General features: G+C 47.5%; 1 protein-coding gene across 3 annotated transcripts; it reads left to right on the top strand.

Annotated features, from left to right (window-relative positions):
* Positions 1-420: 420 nt before the first annotated feature.
* On the top strand, positions 421-20,305 carry GTPBP1 (GTP binding protein 1). 3 transcript variants are annotated; one of them, XM_075155227.1, is made up of 14 exons: positions 631-646; positions 2,039-2,202; positions 3,390-3,531; positions 6,254-6,365; positions 8,852-9,032; positions 10,083-10,431; positions 10,882-11,005; positions 12,957-13,071; positions 13,532-13,676; positions 13,819-14,001; positions 14,802-14,937; positions 15,521-15,699; positions 16,214-16,411; positions 18,013-20,305. In XM_075155227.1, exons 4-14 carry the CDS (start codon positions 6,260-6,262, stop codon positions 18,103-18,105), a joined length of 1,809 nt encoding a protein of 602 aa, XP_075011328.1. In that variant the 5' UTR covers positions 631-646; positions 2,039-2,202; positions 3,390-3,531; positions 6,254-6,259; the 3' UTR covers positions 18,106-20,305. The 3 variants fall into 3 exon arrangements, with proteins under 3 accessions (XP_075011319.1, XP_075011328.1, XP_075011337.1); XM_075155218.1 differs by lacking the exons at positions 2,039-2,202; positions 3,390-3,531 and having other exon boundaries at positions 421-646; XM_075155236.1 differs by lacking the exons at positions 631-646; positions 2,039-2,202; positions 3,390-3,531 and adding an exon at positions 3,565-4,497.
* Positions 20,306-20,331: the final 26 nt, after the last annotated feature.

The following is a 20,331-nucleotide window of genomic DNA, read 5'->3' as shown; positions in this document are numbered from 1 at the left end:
CTCCTTTTTCTCATTGGCTAGGCGGAGAGAGTACCCACCCATCAGGGCGGGTGCTGCCCATCTGTGGCAGCGGCTTAGTCCCACCCTGTCGCTCGAGTCTTCTTATCCAATTGGCCTTTAGCGTTGTTTGTCACGAGGGCCAGCTCTCCTATTGGGTAGGACGCACCGGACACGTCGAGCGGGCTTTGTTATGTGTGTATATATAGAAAACAAGTCGAGCTGGCAGTGGTTCTCCCATTGGCTTCGCGCGCTTCGCGGGGGCGTGGCCCTCTCTCATGAATAACAACTACCCCGCCCGCCGTCGTCATGGCTACAGGATAATCGCCCCGTTCCTCCGCCGGTGATTGGCTGACACCGCCTTGGCGCGCCGGGGGCGGGGCTGCCGCGCCTCCCGGGGCGGAGGGGCGGGCGGGGGGAGGGGAGGGGGTGGGGGAGGAGGGCCGGGGCAGGGAAGATGGCGGCGGCGGAGCGGAGCCGATCCCCAATGGGGGGCTCCCCGGTGCCGGCCTGTATGTTCGCCCCGGAGCCCGGCTCCCCGGGCGGGGGGCCTCGCGTAGCGGCGGCCGCCTGTCCCCTCCGCGCCGCCTTCGACGCCGAGGACGGCGAGGCGCTCAACGGCGAGCCCGAGATCGACCTCACCAGTAAGGTAGGCCCGACGGAGGGGCGGGCGGCGGCGAGCGCCATCACCCCGCCGGCCCCTGCGCCGCCCTCTCCGTGGCGGCCGCCTTGCCCATGGGGCTGCCCCCCCGGCCCGACCGGAGCGGGGCGGCCCGTCAGCCGGGACCAGCCCGACGGCCGGGACCAGCCCCTCTCCTCGCCGCTCCCCTCACCTCAGGAGAGCGAGGGGCTGGGGCGCCCGCCTGCCTCCGCCGGGGCGGGGGTGTCACCCCGCGGCTTCCCCGCGGGCTGGAGTTGGGTCCCAGGGGTTCCCCTTCGGCCCAACATCCCTCGGCCGGGCGCGAAGGGCCGGGCGGCAGAGCCCGCCGTGCCGTGGGGAGGCGGCCGGGAGAAGCGCAGTAAAGTTGAGCTACGAAGAGCTGAGAGCGAGCTGTGCCCTGGCCGGGAAAGGGGGATGCTGGCAGGCTTGTCCGCCCTGCTCCTTCCCCTCCTCGGGTCCCCGGGGAAGCGCCTGCAGCGCGTGTTGCATCTTCTCAGCAAGCGCAGGGTTTGAAGCTGACAGCTGCTTTAACGTCTCGCTAACGTTTTTCCTCTGCGCTGGTTCTCTGTAGTTATCTCCACTGCCAGTCGTACTGCTTCCCGGGGCTTTCTTCACAATCTTAAAAGCAGGTCAGGGCTCGTAACTCTTGAGCACAAGGGCTCAGCGACAAGGGTGCCTTGCTCTCGCACAAAGTCTCGCTAAGTCAGCACAAAAAGCTTTGTTCACCTTGTGCGGTTCCTTTCTAGGATCCAAGTCACAAAACTGTGTGGTGGTCTTATTTCTGTCAGAATCTGTTCTCACTTCCATCTTGCAGGAAGGTACATTGTAGTAATACGTGCATGCCAGAGCCCGCCACAGACTACATTAGCTGCCTTTCCACACCGTCTTCTATTTTTTCCCAATTGGCTGATCTCTTTAACTGTATACCTTTTGCTGCCAAGGCTTTGATGTATCGTGATGCCGTCTCCCACTCTAAAGTCTCCTGAAAACTTGATTTGGTCCATTTGTAATTATGTGATCCAGAAGTCAGCATAGCTGGTGTTTCCTCCTGTTTTTCTGCCATCCCTCCTCTTCATGCTTCCAGCTGGAGTTGTTCCAAAGTCCTGGATTTCCTTGCCCTCTGTGGAGAAATGGAGAGAGAGGAATTGTGGTGTGTGGATGTGGAAATGTTTGTTTTTGAGGGGATGACCGGATATTTTACAATGTGGTGCCGTATTAAAATGAATGTTATGAAGATGTCTTATAAGAAAGTAAAGGACAGAAATCAATCCTGCAGTATCTATTGAGCCACCTGTGCGTGTCTTAATGAGCTGGACAAGATTTTGATACAGGATGCCAATATCGATCTGTGCTTTGTCTTGGACGTGGCTGATGTGGAAGAGGGCGCAGGAGGACACCGAGAGCTGTGTCACTGACTCTTGACAGCCAGGAACCTGACCAAAACTCTGACGAAGAGAGAGGAATGTTTTTCTCCCGCAACCTCCGTTTGTGTTGTCAGCCTGTCTTCCACTCCTAGAAATCTGCAGGCAGTATGGAGGCCATAGGTAAGCAATTTTTTTTAACTTTATTACAAGTTACTTTTCCATACAGTAGTGTACACCTGCTATCTTTTGCCTAGACCTCTCATTCATCCCCATCTTGGATAAGAGCAAAGACTATGATCTCTGCCCCATCTCTCCAAGTTAGTCTCCCACTATGTCCTCAAAACAGCAATCCCATATGATGAGAATGCAGTAGCTAACCTGCCCTTCCACCCCGATCCCCCATCTTTTCTGTCTTCCCAGTTGAATTGCTGCCCTCCAATTCCTGCTTAAAATGGTGATTCCCACTGCAGTCAATTTGTTTGCTAGTTGCTACTTCTGTCCTGGTGTGACCGACCCCCTCGCTGTGTTACATATTTTTCTCCCAGTCCTCCCCCAGTCCATTCATTGTAAGGTGTGCTCTTCTTAGAAAGGAACACCTTGGGATTCAGTTATCAAGTGCACCTTGTCAGCTGGTCAAGCAAACAGTTTCATTCATCAGCACAAATTCATTATCGTGTCGATCTTAATGGGTATTTGTTTTCCTTTCAGTACTAACACACTGCAGTAGTAATCATCTTTCAGGTCAAAACCGTATCACAAAAGGCTGTTAGTGAAGCTGATACTTACATTAGATCTACACTGACAACAGAACATTAATAGCACTTGAACTATGTATGTCCACAGGAAATAGAAAGCAAAATATGACATTACAGAAGGTGCCTTTCCCCTGACTTCCCAACGGCTGGTGGTGGCCTTCCAGCCACACAAAATGTCAGGCTGTGTTATTCCAATGAAGAGCAGCATTACATACCACATAGTATTTGGTTTGCCCTTAATCTTTATAGTTTGTCTGCCTCATGGATATGGGATGCCTCTGTTGTAAGGACGGCCTTTAGTAGTGCTGATATAACCTTAGCTCAATCTCACTGGTGTCTTGAAACTGCTGTTACTTAATACCATGGCCTCTTGCTTGCTGTTGGGCAGTGCAGGATGGCACAGTCCAACTTGTCCCCCTGGAGTAAGCTCAGACAGCTGGAGCTATTACCCACCTCTGGTGTATGTTAATCCCAAAACTGATCAGAGGAAAGGTGGGATTGGGAAGGGACTTCACAGAAGGCATTGTGAGATATCTCTCACTTGTGAGATATATTTCCTTCTGCTGCCATAAGAATAAGACAGTAACTGGTTGTTACTTTTTTGCCCTATAGGAAATCTGAGACCCACATGGCTCCTCCTGTTAACTGCTCAATGCTGGCAAAGTGGAAAGAACAAAAGTGAAAATTTTTGACTTTGTGAAAACCTCTGCAAAACACGAATACGTAGTGCAAGCATGGAGGGGATTGCTCAAAGGTGAAAAGCAAAAAAAGCAGAGAGATGGCAAAGAACAGGCTCCCTCTGTCCAGGAAGCTAGCTAAAGAAATCTTCAAAACAGCAAGTGAAGTCTTGCAGTGACTTAGGAAACTGCAGAACTGGCTGGGGGTTGCGGGCTGCAGAAGAAATACTGTTAGAAATATTGAACGGCATTGGGAGGTGTGATCCATGAAAGCTGTGTTTGTTCTACACATCCTTCTCTTGACGTCCCGCTATATCGTATCAGCTGTAAGCTTCGTCGGCCCCAGAGTAGGCTTTGGGAGCAGTCTACCACTGGAACACCCTTCAGCAGCACCGTTGCATGGCAGTGGAAGCAGCGGGGTGGGGAAACTGTTCTGAGCTGATGTGTGTGGGTACCATGCTGTTTGAGCCCCCAGCCCTCCTGCCTGGCGTCTTGAAGAAAGGCTGCAGCGAGCTGCTCAGCTGAAATGTTCCCTGGTACTTTAGACAACACCCTGCCCACTCGCACGGCTGAAGCATTTGATCTCATAGAAGAATGAAGCTGGTGATGAGACTTGAAGAAACTGAAGCTAGTGTGCCTCTGCACTGGTGGCCCCTGTTATTTTATTGATCTTTATGTGCATGACAGCCTATTTAATAGACCTTTCTGAGTCCCTGACCTGTGCTGGTGCACTAGCCTAAACAGTGAGCCTGTCTGCTGTGCTTCCAGGAATTCCTGAAAGTGCGTGCTGGGCAAAACAAGCCCTGCACATCAACACACAGCCTTCCATTCCTGTCCTGATCAAGCCTCCGAACAGTTGCTGATTTCCCTGTCAATACATTAACATCCAGTGGTCTCCTTTAAGAAGAAAACAAAACCAAAAGAACAACTAATAAAGGCAAAACTCAGCCCTGCGTAGCGTGAAATAGAAAGTCTATGTGGCGTTCCAGATCAGAGTGCTTTGCTACCCTTTGCAGACCATGCCAAGTAGTTAAAAGGCTTAGGTAGGACATGTGTCTAAAAGGGGCAGGTAAAGGTGATTGTCCCTCTCGTAGCTGTCTGGCCCTTGCAGACACGTACATGCTCTGTGTGACCCTTAACATTTGAGGAAAGCGTTGCTTTGGCTGCCTTAAACCTTCTAACCAGCACTTACTGTCTGTGCTTCAGTTTTCCAGATGCATGCATTGCTATAGTTTTGAAAGCTGCTTAAGTGTTAGTTGTGAGCTTTTGGGTTCCCTTACACTCTAGATTTCTAATCAAGGTCTTTATCACCTATGTAGGTGGTAAAGGTAGTTCCTCCCTGAATGCACGTTTTGTTAGCTGTGCTAGCGAGTCAGGCTGTGTTAGTAGAGAATGCTGGGCAGGCTTGAAGATGTAATCATTGTGAACTGCTGTAAACCATATGTTTTAGGCACATCTAGCACAGATTTCAGACTGGCCTTTGTGCATAGTGAAGGGAAGTACCTCTTTCTGGAGATGATTTTGGAATGTCTATGTAAGGACAGCTAGTGGAAGTATGGATTTCATTGAGTGTTGTGTGGCACAGGCGTGCCTACCCATAGGGCTATCAGTAGGTGATAGCCTTTACAACTCTTACTAAAAGTGACTTGACTTTTTAATAGCAATGCATATCAATTGCAACAGCGGTTGAGCCACTGTACCAGGATGCTCGGCCACCAACAGATTTGTAACCATGGAGGCAGCCAGAGAGCAGGTAGCCATTCGGTCTTGAATGGGTGATGAAGGTCTCCTTGGTCTGCCACTGCCACGCCACCATTGTGGCCACTCTGTGCGAGTGTCTTCAGCTGTACTGTATGAGCGACACAGGTTTTTGCCAGAAGTGGTGCTACACCATTCTGTTTTAAGAAAAATCCTTCCTGAAGCACTGTCTTGTTGTCCTCATTTTCCACTTTGTTTCTGTCTACTTTTTCCTTCTCTTGATGCCTCTGCAGGGAAGGACAAAGGAAGTTGTGGTTGTTGCAATAACTGCAGTCAAAGCTTGCTGGTAACACAGCTGCTGGGTTGCAAAACTGCAGCTCTCCGCTGGTGAAATGTCCGAATATGCTTGTACAGACTGCTTTGTATGGCTGCCTCTCAGCACTGTAGTGTAAAGTACCTAAAGTTTTGTTAGGAGTTTGAAAATAATGCTTGTTTGTGTTCTCTCCTTCCGCTCTGCCCCCTCAGAAAACAAAATGGGAGATCAAGTATGTGAAAGACTTACGAGATGCCCTAGGTTTCGATGCCTAGGTGTGCTCTGCAGTGAGGTCTGGCTGGCTTCCTCTGGCTGTCCTGTCATGCTTTGGGGGAGCAGCAGCACTCTGTGCAGCGGAGACTGGGGAGTACCCAGCTAAGGAATTTCTTTGGAGAAAATAGCTCCTTCCCTTTCTGTTTTCCTTGCATGGAAACATGTATTACACAGAAGTAGAAGTGGGGTGTTCATTTAAATGTGGCTTTTAAACATTGGTTACCTCAAAATGAGATGCTTGGTATTCTTATTTGCTTTGAAGTATATCTTCCAACATAAATGAACTCTGAGCTCAGACAAATAACCTCGTGCAGTGTCACAAGGAAATAGCTGTCAGTGAAGCTGGGTTTAAAAAAAAAAAAAACCAACCAACAAAACAAACCACCAGAAAGCGGTCTGTGAAAAAGAGCCCTTCTCTTTCAATAAAGCACATGGATTGATTGTCCCTATAACTGAAGCTGGTTTTGAAATTGTTTGCTTGACATCTGCAAATGGATATTTAATCTTTTTTCCAGCTGGTGATGGTGAGTCCAACTTCAGAGCAATATGACAGTTTGCTCCGGCAGATGTCAGAGAGAATTGATGAAGGATGTGGGGAGACCATCTATGTCATTGGTCAAGGATCGGGTGAGTATAGCTTCCTCAGGAAAACAACAGAAAACATCAAAATTATAAGAAAAACCTAGTTCATCTCACTGGGCTGCTGCTGAAGGTAGTATTTACTTCTCCAGAATAACTTGGAAACCTCCATAAAGTATAGCAGAACATGTGGGACAGATTCTTTTATTTTATTCCTGCCTGCAACTGTCTTATGTAGTGGAGCTAAACGTGGTTTTTTGTGCAAAATCATACAAGTTCTTTTTGGAACTAAGGCATAAGTTGTCTGGGCACACCAGGAAAAGACAAAGGATCTGAAATTACAATAATGGTTTTAGGACAGACGTCCTCAATGTCTGGTGGAGGTCTTATTCTGTCTGGTTTTGTTCACTTCTCCATTGTAAGTAACAATATTTTTACCCCACAGCCAAAATATATGCTGCTGACTTACTTTGTTAGTGTGTGTCTGTACTACGGAGAGAAAGGTTTTCCTTTTCTCAGCATGAGGCCTTTATTGTCACGTTAACTCAGGTGTGACTGCAGTCATTTGCTTTTGCAGATTTTAGCAGTTAGCATGGGTTACCTTTTTGTTCTTTTTCACAATTTGAATATTTGCATCTGATGCTGGTAAAATAATACTGAACATGGCCTTGCTTTGAAATTGAGATTTCTTTTCTGAATACAAAAAAATTGCCTATCGGTATCATAAGGCTAAAGGCATGTTTCAAATATATTAGATATCTCCTGGATATCAAATTGTTATGATCAGACGTTCTACTAGTTACTACGTTTGAGGAAGCATACGAAACTGGTGTCATCAGTGCCAGGGTTGGCTGAGATAAAGGAGGGAGAGAGTTGTGTTACCTCAAAACGGTGTGCTTTTTGGGTTTTCTTGGTTTCTTGCGAAGCAGCCAACGTAGGAGAGAAGCCAGGATTAGAAGACCAGTTGTCATGCAGTATCACAGGGATAATGCTCTTCTGTCCAGGCCAGCTTCCCATGTGTAGTCTGAATCCTTGATGTTTGGGATAACCACCTCTGCAGGGGAGATCTAACTAGTCAGGCTAGTAACTGCTTTCTCTTCCAGGATACCTTGTGAGGGTGTTAACTGGTGGTTGTTGCAATGATATACTTGGAAGTAGGCATTTGTTTCTTAAAAGATGAGCTAAAACTTCTGACTTCATTTCGGATTACTGCATAGTCGAGGAAGATGGGGATCTTTTCTGTAAATTGGAAACAATAGCCAACTGAAAATAAATCTTGATATCCCTGCCACCATTCCTCTTTCTCATTCACTTTGAGTGTCTATGATTTTGATCATCATGGATACCCAACTCAGATGACTGAGAGCGAGTGAAGACTGCCTGGTGGCTCACTGCTTCATCAGTAGTGACCCTTCCCTTTCTCCCTTGGCTCTCACCCTCTCCTGTCCCCTACTTCTCATTCCCCTTCTATGTCCCAAGATACCAGCTGTGGTGCTTTTTGTTTTCCCCACCATCTCAACAGCTTCTCAGCCAGCTTACGAGCTAGGTTGGAAATCACCCAGCAGCTTGACTTGTTGTGGAGCTGTGCAGTAGTTAAAATGCTGATTAGTTCATGCAAACTGCAGTTACTGCTTACCAGCTGATGAGTCAGCCATGCGTATGAATGCACACACAGCAATAGCTTTGGTCATCCAGGTGCTATGTGGCTCTCCACCTTTGTTTGTTGCTTTTTTTTCACCCACAGAGGAGATTCTGGCCTGAAATCTGTGCAGCTTCTCAGCACCTGGGTTAGGAGAGAAGCTGAGAGCTGTGGTGGCATTTAAACTGTCTAGATAGTTGCCACTGGCATGCTCTGACTGTCAGCTTTTTGCTTGGGTGGGCTGTTCAGAGGCAGCGGTGCCTCCTTGTATTTTTCTGGCCTCATGTGCTGTCAGCATTTCTTTCAAGTGCCAGGACGAAGGCAGTGAGATATGCCAAAAACATTTGTTTTAACTGGAGTACGTGGGGGCTAAAGAAATTGCTGTGCAGGCCAGACTTGCAGAAAATGTGCGCTTGGGATGTGGTTTTATAAAATAAGCTGATTGTTTAAATTGGTCCCACATTCAGTGGTTAATTGTGGTGATATTTCAATCAGACCTTTCCTTTTGCTAATGCTTTTCCCTTTATTGCAATGCGAGAGGAGATGTTTTATCTGACTGCAGGACATTGCACGCAAAGTACCTTCAGCATGTGAAGTAAGGGAATTGCGCAGAAATGTGTCTTTCTTGCCAATCCCTAAGCATTTGCTTGTAGAAATTGTGAAGAAAACTCCTCTAGATTAAAGATGGTACTTTCCTAGTATCTTTTAAGACTTGGAGTGAAGACCGACCTTTTTTATTTTGGGCAAAGGGTGCTTATTCTGTCTACATGTCTGACATCTCCAGTCCACATAAAAATCCCGATCGGTGTGAGAGTCCCAGGCAGAATGACATTGCTGCTGGCTGTTGCAAGGTGGTGCTCTCTGACTGTCCTTTGTCTCCTCAACGTCATACTAGATGGGACTGAATACGGTCTGAGCGAGGCAGACATGGAAGCATCCTATGCCACATTGAAGAGCATGGCAGAGCAAATCGAGGCAGATGTGATCCTCCTGCGGGAACACCAGGAGGCAGGGGGCAAGGTGCGCGACTACCTCGTTCGGAAACGTGTGGGTGACAACGACTTCCTGGAGGTCAGGTGAGGAGCCGGGTGGAGACAGGGTTAGTCAGCAGCCCAGCTGCATTTTTACCATGTGAGCAGTCCGTGATGCTGAGCCAGCAACGCTAATTGGAGTCTGGGTGTTGTAGCTACGCAACAAAGGGAATTGAGCTTGACCACTCCTTGCTAATAAAATCGCCTTTTTGTTGTTGTTGCTGTCTCTTTTGTGAACAAACTGTTTGTGGAGGTTTGCCTGTGTTTAGCTGAGGGCTGTTGCTGTCTGGGTGACAGCTTCGCAGGTTGGGGATCTTTTGTGGGCTGGAATCCCAGTAGGGAGTCACATGTGCACGTGTGTCTGTATGTGTGTGCATATACGCATGCTGCTGGAATACAACACTTTTGACTAAGGGTTCAATTCTATTCCAAGTCTGTGATGATCCAAGTCACCTTTTAATGGACATATAATAGCTTGTGTAACATGTCTTGAGAGTCTGCCCAGAGCTGGATGGAATGGGTTTCCAACATTTGCCAACAGCCATAATAGCCACCTTTATCAGAAACAAGGAAGGAGATTGCTGTAGGAGAGGGTTTTCCCCTAAAACATTTCATTGTTGTTTGAGCTTTTCTGGGAACAGCAATTTAAATTTCTGTTCTCTCCCTAGCAGCTGGTGCTATTTGCAACATGAAGAATATGAGAAAGGCAGAAGTATTCTAGACCAAGTTGGGATTTAGTCTTTCTTTTGAATTGCCACTGTATATGTTGGATTGCGGAGACTAGGGTTGGAAGAGAGAGATTCTGTATGGCATCAAGCGATGTCGGGTTCAGCTGACTGTGTTCTGGACACCAGTGACATTTCCACAATCTTCCACATCCCAGTCCCCATAGTCTGGGATCTCCACTGTTAACTAATAACTGTGAAAGAATCTCTGCTCTGCTTGTGAAGGTCTAACATTTTTGAATCTCTGTTTGAAGGTTAAGGAGGAAAAGCTAGTTATTTGGAGGAGCAGTGCTGTTTGGAGTTTTTTGATTGCTTGTTTGTTTCTGCAGGTATCAGATTTTACCAGGTTCTTTCTTCCTTTCCCCTCCAGGGTTGCAGTGGTTGGCAATGTGGATGCAGGAAAGAGCACGTTACTGGGTGTCTTGACACATGGCGAACTAGACAATGGCCGAGGCTTTGCTCGACAAAAGCTCTTCCGCCATAAGCATGAGATTGAGTCAGGCCGCACCAGCAGCGTGGGCAATGACATTCTGGGCTTTGACAGTGAGGGCAACGTGGTGAACAAGCCCGACAGCCACGGTGGCAGCTTGGAATGGACAAAGATCTGTGAGAAATCCACCAAGGTCATTACTTTCATTGACCTGGCTGGTCATGAAAAGTACCTGAAGACCACCGTCTTTGGCATGACTGGCCATTTACCTGACTTCTGCATGCTTATGGTAGGTAGCAAGGAAGATGTATGGTACCAGCAGGAGCAGGGCTGTTCACAGCTTTAACAGCCTCAACTTCTTTCCTATTGCAAAGTTCCTGTCGGGTTGTGGAGGGAGGCAGCATCCCCCAGAGGTGGAGAGCAGCATCACTGTGGATATCTAGCCAGGGCTCTGAGGCAAATGCCCCAGGACTGTCAGTTTCAGACAGGCCCAAGATGTACGGTTCTTGAAAACCTAAAGATTTCTAAACTCCAGAACACCTTCCTAAAATTGAGGAGCAATGAGTTCTTAGCCAATGTCCAATAGAATTTGAAATGAAATGGGTCTGCTCATACAGTCCCAATGATGCGCCTACAACCTAATCACAGTCTACTGCATGTCTGACACAAGACCTTCTCTGTAACCCAACTCACTGCAGGAGGAACATTTACATCACCGTATCTTGTATCCCTGGTGTAGGTTGGCAGTAATGCTGGTATTGTTGGAATGACCAAGGAGCACCTGGGCCTGGCGCTTGCACTTAACGTTCCCGTCTTTGTTGTGGTGACCAAGATCGACATGTGCCCTGCCAACATCCTGCAAGGTGAGTCCTACAAGCTCTCTCCAGGGCTGTTTCTTTCCTCTGTATGTGCTGTTGTCCTCTGCCTGGGTTGAGGAATTACTGCTGGAGCAAAGCTGCTTTATCTGGTTTTGACTACATCTTAAACACCTTCCAGAAATCTGTCCTTTTCCCTTGCCCATTTTGCAGGCAGTTCACTCGTAGTCACCATTTCAAAATTACCCGAGTTGGGGGACTCAGCTGGGCCACCCGAATGTGTTTGCTACAGGATTTTGCTTAACTGAGCTCTAAGAGAAGAAGCATACAGTTGGGCTTGTGGCTTTGCTTTCTCTCTGGGTATTTAAACCTGCAGGGAAAGTCTAGAAGTTCTCTTGAAAACTGCTTTCCTCCTTGCCCACAGTTTGAGTGTGATCTTAAGCTGTGATCAAACCTGTTCTCCGGCAGCCGTTAGGTGAAGGGGCAGCTGCTTGTTACATCCTGCTCACCTGGGCACTTCTCAGATATGCTGGCATAACTACAGCAGCTCCTTCCCCTGCCTGAACAACCAACCAACACTTAATAAATCATGGTTCAAAGCAGCTGCGTGTGTGGGCTATGGTAGCAGGACTGGACTACACACAAGCGGGAATGGCAGTGAGCAGCAGGGGCTAGTGACTTTTTTGCTCAGCAGCAGTTAAAGCAGCCCCTCTAACCCCAGCAGTGTCCCTTTAACCTATGCTGGACATTTTTTAAGGCTGTGACCAACTCTCACCTTCAAAGTTCTCTTGATGCGTTTCTCACACCTTCAGGAACATGCTGTGGTTAATTGGAGCAATGTTTTTTTTGATAATCAGTCCTAAGAGTCAGGAAAGTGAATGTTCCTGGTACTATCTGTGGTTAGTTCATTATTGTAAAAATCCTAAATATGTTTCAGGTAAACAGACACATGTGATCAGAAGATAATCTTAATGTCTCTATAATAGATGTTTGGCAAGTAAATGTAAGGCCCAACCACAAGATAATAACTGGGAAGGAAGGAGAACGTTTGGCTCGGGGTGAGGAGAGAAGAGCTGCTCTTGGGAGAAGCCACTCCTGTGTCATGTTCTGTTTAAATTAAATAGACACAGATTTGGCTCAAGTGTATCTGTGAAGAGCAGATGGCATGATTAGATGTTTGTGTTTCTGTATCCAAAACATTACTTTCCCATAGGCAATCGTTTGTTGACAAAAAACATCTAATTGGATGACAATTGTAGAGTATAAATTATTTGCTCTTTTAAGCCCTTACTAGCCTTTTTTCTTTGTCATTTATTGTAAGGCATTTTGCAGGAGACTGATGTTAGTGCATCAGGTAATGCCCCTGCTGGCTGATAGATATGAGCCTTAGACAATAAATTTAAAAGAGGCAAAAGATCAAAGTTGGGAGCCATGAGATTTGTCCCAAAATATTTATTTCTGGATCTGGTCCACCTACACTGTCCTAGTCTGTGATGGTGATCTTTACCTCTTTCATGCTTCTCTAACCTTCTAGGGCAGGTTGATGCCAGGGAAAGTGTGTTGAGGTTTGTTTGGTCAAAATTGATTTCTAATTCACGTATTCTCCAATATTTCAATTCCTGAGTGCTGCTGGTTTTCATTGAATTCGAGATGAAAAATCCTTTATAGGAAGAGGAAATACCTTGTAACTGCTTAAAGCTACTTAATAGACAGCTATAAAATGTCTACTTCACAGCATTGCACTTGCAGATGCAAACATGTATGTCTGTTCATGTATGGTGTCGCTTGGCAGCAGGCTAGCTGGCATGAAATGGAAGATGGAATGGCTCCTAAGTCCCACCTGGGCTGCAGCAAACTCAGTCTCACTCATGCACCTTTAGCCATCTTCTCCTGTCTATTTGTGGCAAGAGCACCAGTCTCCCTTCGGGGAGAGACCCCACAAAAGCGATTTGTATAGAGGGGAGATGCTGCCCTAACAATATTCATTTCACCCTTTAAGAAACCCTGAAGCTGTTACAGCGACTGCTGAAGTCCCCAGGGTGCAGGAAGATTCCCGTGCTGGTTCAGAGCAAGGATGATGTCATTGTAACAGCCTCCAACTTCAGCTCAGAGAGGTAACGGGAGTAGAGGAGAGTCGTTTCTCTTTCGATCCTATTTGGAGACTGGGTGAGAAGATTCAGAAAGAGAGTCCCATTGTCTAGATGTGTGAAGGTTGCATCTGCCATGTGGTGTGTTGATTCCATAAGCATGTGTTGATTCCGAGATTGACCTGTTTGTGTTCCCCTCTCTGAGACAGAAATGAGAGGCTGCTTCTGGGCAGTCTGCAGAAGATGGCAGGGTATTCGGCTTCCTTCAGTCCTGGAACCTTACACTTATTCCTGAATGTCATTAGAAGGCAGAGGCAACGTTGCAGGTTTTCAAAGAAGGGGTGTTGTGCATCTGACTGCTTTGCCAGGCTCTCCCTTCCTAGCACTGTGTATTGAATTCAGTCCCAAGATTTTGGATGTCTCCCTACACGTGGAATTCCAGGCAGAGAGGTGAACTAACTCCATTTTCATCAATTTTCCTTTACAGGATGTGCCCGATTTTCCAGATTTCAAATGTCACCGGGGAGAACCTAGATTTGCTGAAGATGTTTCTTAATCTCTTGTCTCCACGGACCAGTTACAGGGAAGAAGAGCCAGCAGAATTCCAGATAGATGATACTTACTCTGTTCCGGTAAGGGGCCTGGTATTTGGAAGAATTTTCTGCTCCCTCTTTTAGGTTGAAGAAGGCATCTTCCCTAGAGAGGGGAGTTCTAGAGCTCTTCTGCTAGCATGGTTGAGTACCCCCAATTACTGTTTTTTCTTTTTTGGCGTAGGGTGTAGGAACAGTTGTGTCTGGGACGACACTGAGAGGCCTAATCAAGCTAAATGATACCCTGCTGCTGGGGCCGGATCCCCTTGGCAACTTCCTACCTATTGCTGTCAAGTCCATCCACCGCAAGAGAATGCCTGTCAAAGAAGTGCGGGGAGGCCAGACTGCCTCCTTTGCTTTGAAAAAGGTGAGATTATCTGCTCTAGACTCTCAGAACAGGAATGACCCTCATAATTTTAAAGTGCTTTTGGAGTTCAGCTGCAATCAGACTGCTTCTGCAAACCTCAGCTGCCTCATTTCACAGCGCATCAAAATCCCATAGAGCCTCTGTGGGTCCTATGTCCCACTTGCTCCACCTGACAGCTGCCAGGTAATAGCAATGGGACCCAAGGTAATGAGGAACAGTGTTAGAGATGTGTAACAAAGCAGAGGCATTGCAAGAAAAGTCTCCTCTTGTGCTGCAACTGCATTAGTGGCCTAGGCAGGATATTTACACTATTCCTTTCAACTTGTAGGACCAGCTGTATGATTTGGGGTTTAAAAATCAGCAAAATTTGACGCGATTCCTCTGGTGAAAGGTTTCTGCCAATAGAAACTGTTCTGATTTTAAGGGGATATAGTTTAAGCTATACCAAACTTCATGTGTTCAGTGTTAACATCACGCTTTTGGAGAGATCATCTGCTTGGATAACGTGCAACCAGGATGTATGTTTTGCTTTTAAAGGATCAGTGAGTTAAAACTTCTGTGTCAGTGTCCAGTATTCCCAGCACTCTAACTAAAGCTTCCTTAGAAGCTTCAGCTGAATTTGATTTTTGCAACCTTTGCATAACATCGTTACATACTGCTCAACAGCTCTGGCTTTGCCTTTTTGAGCATGAGTTAGTATCTGTGAAATCTCTTAGGATCCTTCTGTGTACAGTCAGCCAGAGAAGCAAATTTCTTCCCTGGAGAATCACACTAAGGTTTTTTGTGTCTCTGCTTTTCAGATCAAGCGTTCTTCCATCCGAAAAGGCATGGTAATGGTGTCACCCCGCCTGAATCCACAAGCATCGTGGGAGTTTGAAGCAGAGATTCTGGTGCTCCATCACCCCACCACCATCAGCCCACGATATCAGGCCATGGGTATGTGTCTCAGTGTTGTCTCATCTTTGTTTCCCAGTGGTAAGAGCTTATATCAGCTCTGGCCTGAGATCATTTTTCTCCTGATGGCTCTGTCAGCCTGAATATAAGCCATAGTTCCTGGTTTGACCTTTCCCAGCAATGCTTTAGGGAGAGAGGAGGGAGCTGACAGAGGAGGGTGGTGAAGGCTGTAGGTAAAAAGGAGCTGTGTGACTCCAAGTGTACTTGGAGCCTGCCTGAGCCAGATCTCCATAGTGCAAAGATTCTTCAGCTTCAAATGCTGACTGAGAGACTCATTTTAGGTCCTGCACTCTAGCTTGGCTGCTTGGCGTGTAGGATTCTGTTGAGGATGTTTCAGGAAAGTCTCCATTCAAAGGCAACTGTTCTAGCTTATATGTCTTTTCTCTTTGAGGACTGAACAAAGGCAGCCGTGTGACCTGTATAGTCTATGGTACACAGTAGGCTTTTGCGTTCCAAACTCAGCGCTGTTAGCTGTAAGGTAGCAAGAGCTGCCTTAGATGTCTGTCTGAAGCTTATTCCACTAATGGCACTGGCTGTTGAAAGCCTTTGTGCATTACATTCACAGTGCATTGTGGCAGCATCCGTCAGACGGCCACGATTCTCAGCATGGACAAGGACTGCCTGCGGACGGGGGACAAAGCCACAGTGCACTTTCGCTTCATCAAAACCCCGGAATATTTGCATATAGACCAGCGTCTGGTCTTCCGTGAAGGCCGCACCAAAGCTGTGGGTACCATCACTAAGGTAAAGGCTGAAGAGTCTGACTTTTTTTTGCCCATTATCTTCTTTTGGCACTGAGAAGCCAGCAGGAGAATCCGGATAGCTCTGAAAAATTGAGGGAAGAGGCCGTCCTTCGATCACAAACGTCAGCCCTGACATGGGTTGCAGATGACCAATGTGCTTTGTCGTGTGGTGGGTCTTAGCTGGTGTGAATGGGGGAATGCAAAGGCGGGCGTGAGCCAGGTGCCTCTGGTTCTTACGGCTTGGTCTCTTTCTGACAGCTTGTAGCTGGTCCCTTTGAGTCACGTTGCGGAGGGCTGAGTGTCACCTCAGCCGAGTGGCCCTTTCCACCCTGTAAAGGTTCTTGAGGGCAGCTCAGGGGCCTAGATTTCTTTGAACAGCTGCTGCTGCATTCTTCTCCTGATGGCTATTGGTATCAATTCTCTCAAAGCTTTTTGTTAAAAAGCAGCATTGAACCTTGCCATATTGGCCTAGCTATTTTAATGCTGATTTTGGCCTCTCCCGTTATAATTTGCAGTTACTCCAGACCACCAATAACTCGCCAATGAACTCCAAGCCACAGCAGATCAAGATGCAGTCAACCAAGAAGGGAGCCGTTACGAAACGAGAGGATGGTGTTCCCCCAGCTGGGACGGCAGCTGGAGGCCCACCCGCTGGGGACGAGGCCCCCTCAACAGCCGCAGCGCCACTGACACCTACTGCCCTGCAACCATTGGTACGTGAGGAAAATATCATGTCTGTCCTAACTGTTTGCGTCCTGGTTTCATCTGTCGGAGGAAGGGCACTCTAAAGCACGAGCATTATCCCCTCATACCCTTGAACTCACCTTGGGACTCAATGTGCAACAGAAACAAATAGAAATATAAGTAGTCTCACAGCAGAAATGAGAATTCTCTGATGACTGGATAACTCCTCATGGCTGACCTTTCAGCAGCTAGCAGCTTAGGGTCCTGGGACAATTCGGGTTGGCCTTCAGGAAGCGTCTAGTCTAACCTCCTGCTCTAAGTAGGATTAGCTGTGAGGTCAGATGAGGTTGCTCAGGGTTTTATCCAGTCATGTCTTGAAAACCTCCAGGGAGGAAGATGCACAACCTCCCTTGGTAACCTGTTTCACTACTTGACGGTGCTCACGGTGAAGAAGCGTCTCCATATACCCAGTAGCTGAACTGGTGAAGCATCTAACAACCAATCACAGAATGGGTCTCTGCTGTCTGAATGAGAGGTAGAACATGCCTACACTAGAGAAATTACAACCTAAGTAGTAGTATCAGACACAGGTCGTCTGCCCTGTCAAGGAGGGAGGATGGAGACGTCCAAGGAGGAGGAAAGGCTTAGCTCTTTTGAGAGAATTTTATCCAGGTTGTTTTGTTGGTTAGGACTTCTCAGCTCAGCTTGTCCAAAAAGGATACCTAGCCTTTCTGGGCTGAAAGGAATGGAAACTTAATCCTAACTGCAGGCTTTGGGAGCTATTTATCAGCTTTATTACATGGGCCTTCTCATTTTAGTGTACTTACCTAGTAAGCGAAAGGTTCAGGAACTGACTCTGTCAGGAGACCTGGTCAGTGTTCCCCCTCTTAATTTTAGCTATCTTAGTTGTCTTGCCCTCTTGAGCCAGGCTGGCTGCTGAAAGAGGGCCCTCTGGCAGGGGTTCTCTCCCTTTGCCTATGCCTGTGGCTTCTTACTGATCCCCTATCTCCTTGTCTTGTCGTAGTGTCACTGTGGTTGTAAGTAGTGCTCCCAGCTTGCTCTTTGTTTCGTCCCTCCCCCCGAGAGTTTGTATTGCTTTTGTTCTTGCTTACCTCTGCCTTTCTCTCCTTGCTGCCTCCCCTCAGCCTGCGCTGGATGAAGAGCCCCACATCCGTGAGGGCAATAAGGTATTTGGCTGCTTTAAAAGAGAACGGTGGGCTTGACGGCCTGAGGCTGGGAACAGAGTCGGGTTAGCAAGAGAGCCCTGGTAGGGGGGCGGGGGGCTCTCCTTCCATTGTGCTCAAAGCCAAGGGAGCCTGAGGCCTCAATTTCCCAGATGCCGAGTGCCATGGCACCTGCTGACTCTCATGGGACTGAAGCATTCAGAAAATTGGGAAATCGGGTCCTCCCCAGCTTGAAGGGCTGAACATGGTGTATCTGTCTGTCTCTCCTCTTCCTTCATGGTGTGTCTATCATCTGCCTTATCTCCTTCCTGCAGTGATAGGAAGCTGATCAGTCACAACTGCCCTCCCGCTGTCTGGATGTGTGTGTAATCCATCTGAACTCCTGCGGTGTTGATACTCTGCTTCAGAGGTCGCTGCGCACTAAAGTGTATCTTCTTGTTTTTCAGTCAAAAGTCGGAGGAGGAGGCCGGCGACGTGGGGGTCAGCGCCATAAAGTGAAGTCTCAGGGAGCCTGTGTGACTCCTGCCAGTGGCTGCTGAATTTCTTACTCCTCCTCCTTCTGAGGAATTCCTCCCCTTCCCTTCATTTCTTATCCAAAAGATCCAGAGCAGCTTAAACCAAAACCCATCCCAGCTGATCGGCTGCAGAAGAATCATCCCTCCTCCCTGAAGGAAGCGATGGAGAGGAGCATAATTTATAAGCTAATGAAGGTGGTAAGACACACAGAACTGAGTAACTGACACCTTCCTCCTCCCCTTATCGACACGTTTTTGTACATCATGGGCTTAGTTTTTATTCTTATTAGTTTTTATTATATTTTGTGTGCATGAAGATGAGAGTCTGGATAGAACTGCAAAGAGCCAGTTAGCTGCCTCCCCTCCTCCCTCACCCCATTGTGTCCACAGGACTTGCTGCTCTCCTCCTATTTGCTGTCTCAGATCCAGGGGTTATCAAACGCCTGAAATTTCAGACTTGCAAAGGTAAAAACAGGTTGCTTAGGATGGCTCCATAGGACATTGTTTCCTCACCACTGTGGCCCCGTGCCAAATACGTTTCTGGATTCCCTCCGTCTTAAACTATTTCTGAGTGGGTTTAATTTAATGTTGTAGTGACTGAAGTTTGAAGGAGATGATAAAAAAGTTCATCAGTTGGAGATCTAAGAGGGAAACAAGTTGGAAAGCAGTTCTTGATGTTGAGGAATCCTATACTAAATGTCCTTGTCAAATACGTTGATAGCACTTACGATTTTAATGAGAGACAGAATGAAATGGGCAGTCATTTGCCCATCCTCTTCCCCTTCCCATCATGCTGCTTTTCCTATTGTTTGTTCAGTGCACATCGGAGCAAATCGAACCTGCCTCTCAAGGCTGCGGCAGCTCAATTGACAGTATTAAGAATACAGTGCAGGAACACTCGGTCCGTCCCTTGAGCCAGAGAAAGCCTTCTCACCTTGACGGACAGAGGTCACAGGTGGTAATATACCTTTGGAACAGAGACACCAGGCAAACATGACCTCCCCCTGATTGTGTTTACTCCAAGATTTCCCAAATCTTTTCTGGAACTCACTGGCCAAACTTTGCCATGGCAGAGGTAGGATTTGTCTTCTCCCCTCTTGGCTGAAGAGGGCAATGATGAGTTGGTATCAAACTAACAGAAGTGCTTTCAGGTTTGGAAGTACTGGTAATTTTTCTGACTTACTTACTTTTTTTTTTTAAGGGTGTGTTTTTTTTTTTTTTAATGACAAATTCTGGCTGCTCCAGGAAGGCCCTGCAAGGACGGTCTATGAATTAACTTTATTGTTATCATGTTTTTTAACCCTGGATCAATTCCCTGCTTATTTTGATTTCTCTTCTTCTAACCCTGCCTCTTTGCTTGGCTCCCGTGAGGACAGGAGTTATCCTCTGCCAGCTTGTGAGCTGTGGGAGTGTGGCAGCATTTTGAGGGGGTAGGTGGCATTCTCAGCAAATCGTTGCTCTCCCAGCAGGTGCGGTCAGCCTTGGTTTCTTTGAGGACGTCCTCCTCCAATGAAGGACTTTTATTTTAATTAGAGGGAGACTGAAAAGTTTCTGTCCCTCCTTAGTGGGTTGTTCCTGTTTCTCACTCTGTGGCACCTCTGTGGAGTTCATTCCAGTTCACCTTGTGATTCGAGGTAGGCTTTCAAGCCGACTGAGGGACAGCAGGCTCCGGGTGGGGGGAGAGCGCATCTCCTGATGCCAGCACCAGCACTCCAAGAGCATTAAGCGGCGTGGGAGAGGTGAGGAACGTGGTTTGGAGACGAGGCTACTTTGCCTTAGAGACTGCAGTGGCCTGAGCGTGGGTGGAAGCGGGGAGGTCAGACAGTCCTTTCCAAGCTCTGTGCCTAAATACCAGCACTCTCCTGGCGAGGGAGGAACTATAGGCGGCTACAACACTAATAGCACCCGCATTGTGAGAGGGTGTGAAGTGTGGCTAAGCAGGGCACGAAGGCCTGGTTCGTTTGTCTTCTGGCCCTGTAGCAGTATCAAACTGCAGCTGATTTCACTGCCCTCTGCTTCCGAGGGGAGCAGGGAGCTCCAGGCGGTTTTCTCTTTCTCCATTCCTTGTGCTCCAAATGAAGGAGACTGCCGAGACTGGAAGAGGGTTTACTTCAGATTGTGCAAAGGAGGTGGTGTGATCTCTCTTTTGTGACCAGCATTCAAAGATCACTCAGGCTGGTGTGATCTATAAAATAAATTTTAAAAAAGTTTGTTCCAAGTTAAAGTATGTCTTGTTGCTTTTTGTCCCTC

Source organism: Calonectris borealis, chromosome 1 (assembly GCF_964195595.1).
Source record: "Calonectris borealis chromosome 1, bCalBor7.hap1.2, whole genome shotgun sequence".
Classification (NCBI taxonomy): domain Eukaryota; kingdom Metazoa; phylum Chordata; class Aves; order Procellariiformes; family Procellariidae; genus Calonectris; species Calonectris borealis.
This window is presented reverse-complemented; position numbering and strand designations above follow the sequence as displayed.

Bases quoted from the DNA above. Each gene is read 5' to 3' on its own strand.
- GTPBP1 (XM_075155218.1), top strand. From the start codon at position 455: ATGGCGGCGGCGGAGCGGAGCCGATCCCCAATGGGGGGCTCCCCGGTG. The intron at 10,432-10,881 runs GTAGGTAGCAAG...TCCCTGGTGTAG, and splicing joins CTGACTTCTGCATGCTTATG to GTTGGCAGTAATGCTGGTAT. The intron at 13,677-13,818 runs GTAAGGGGCCTG...TTTTTGGCGTAG, and splicing joins ATGATACTTACTCTGTTCCG to GGTGTAGGAACAGTTGTGTC.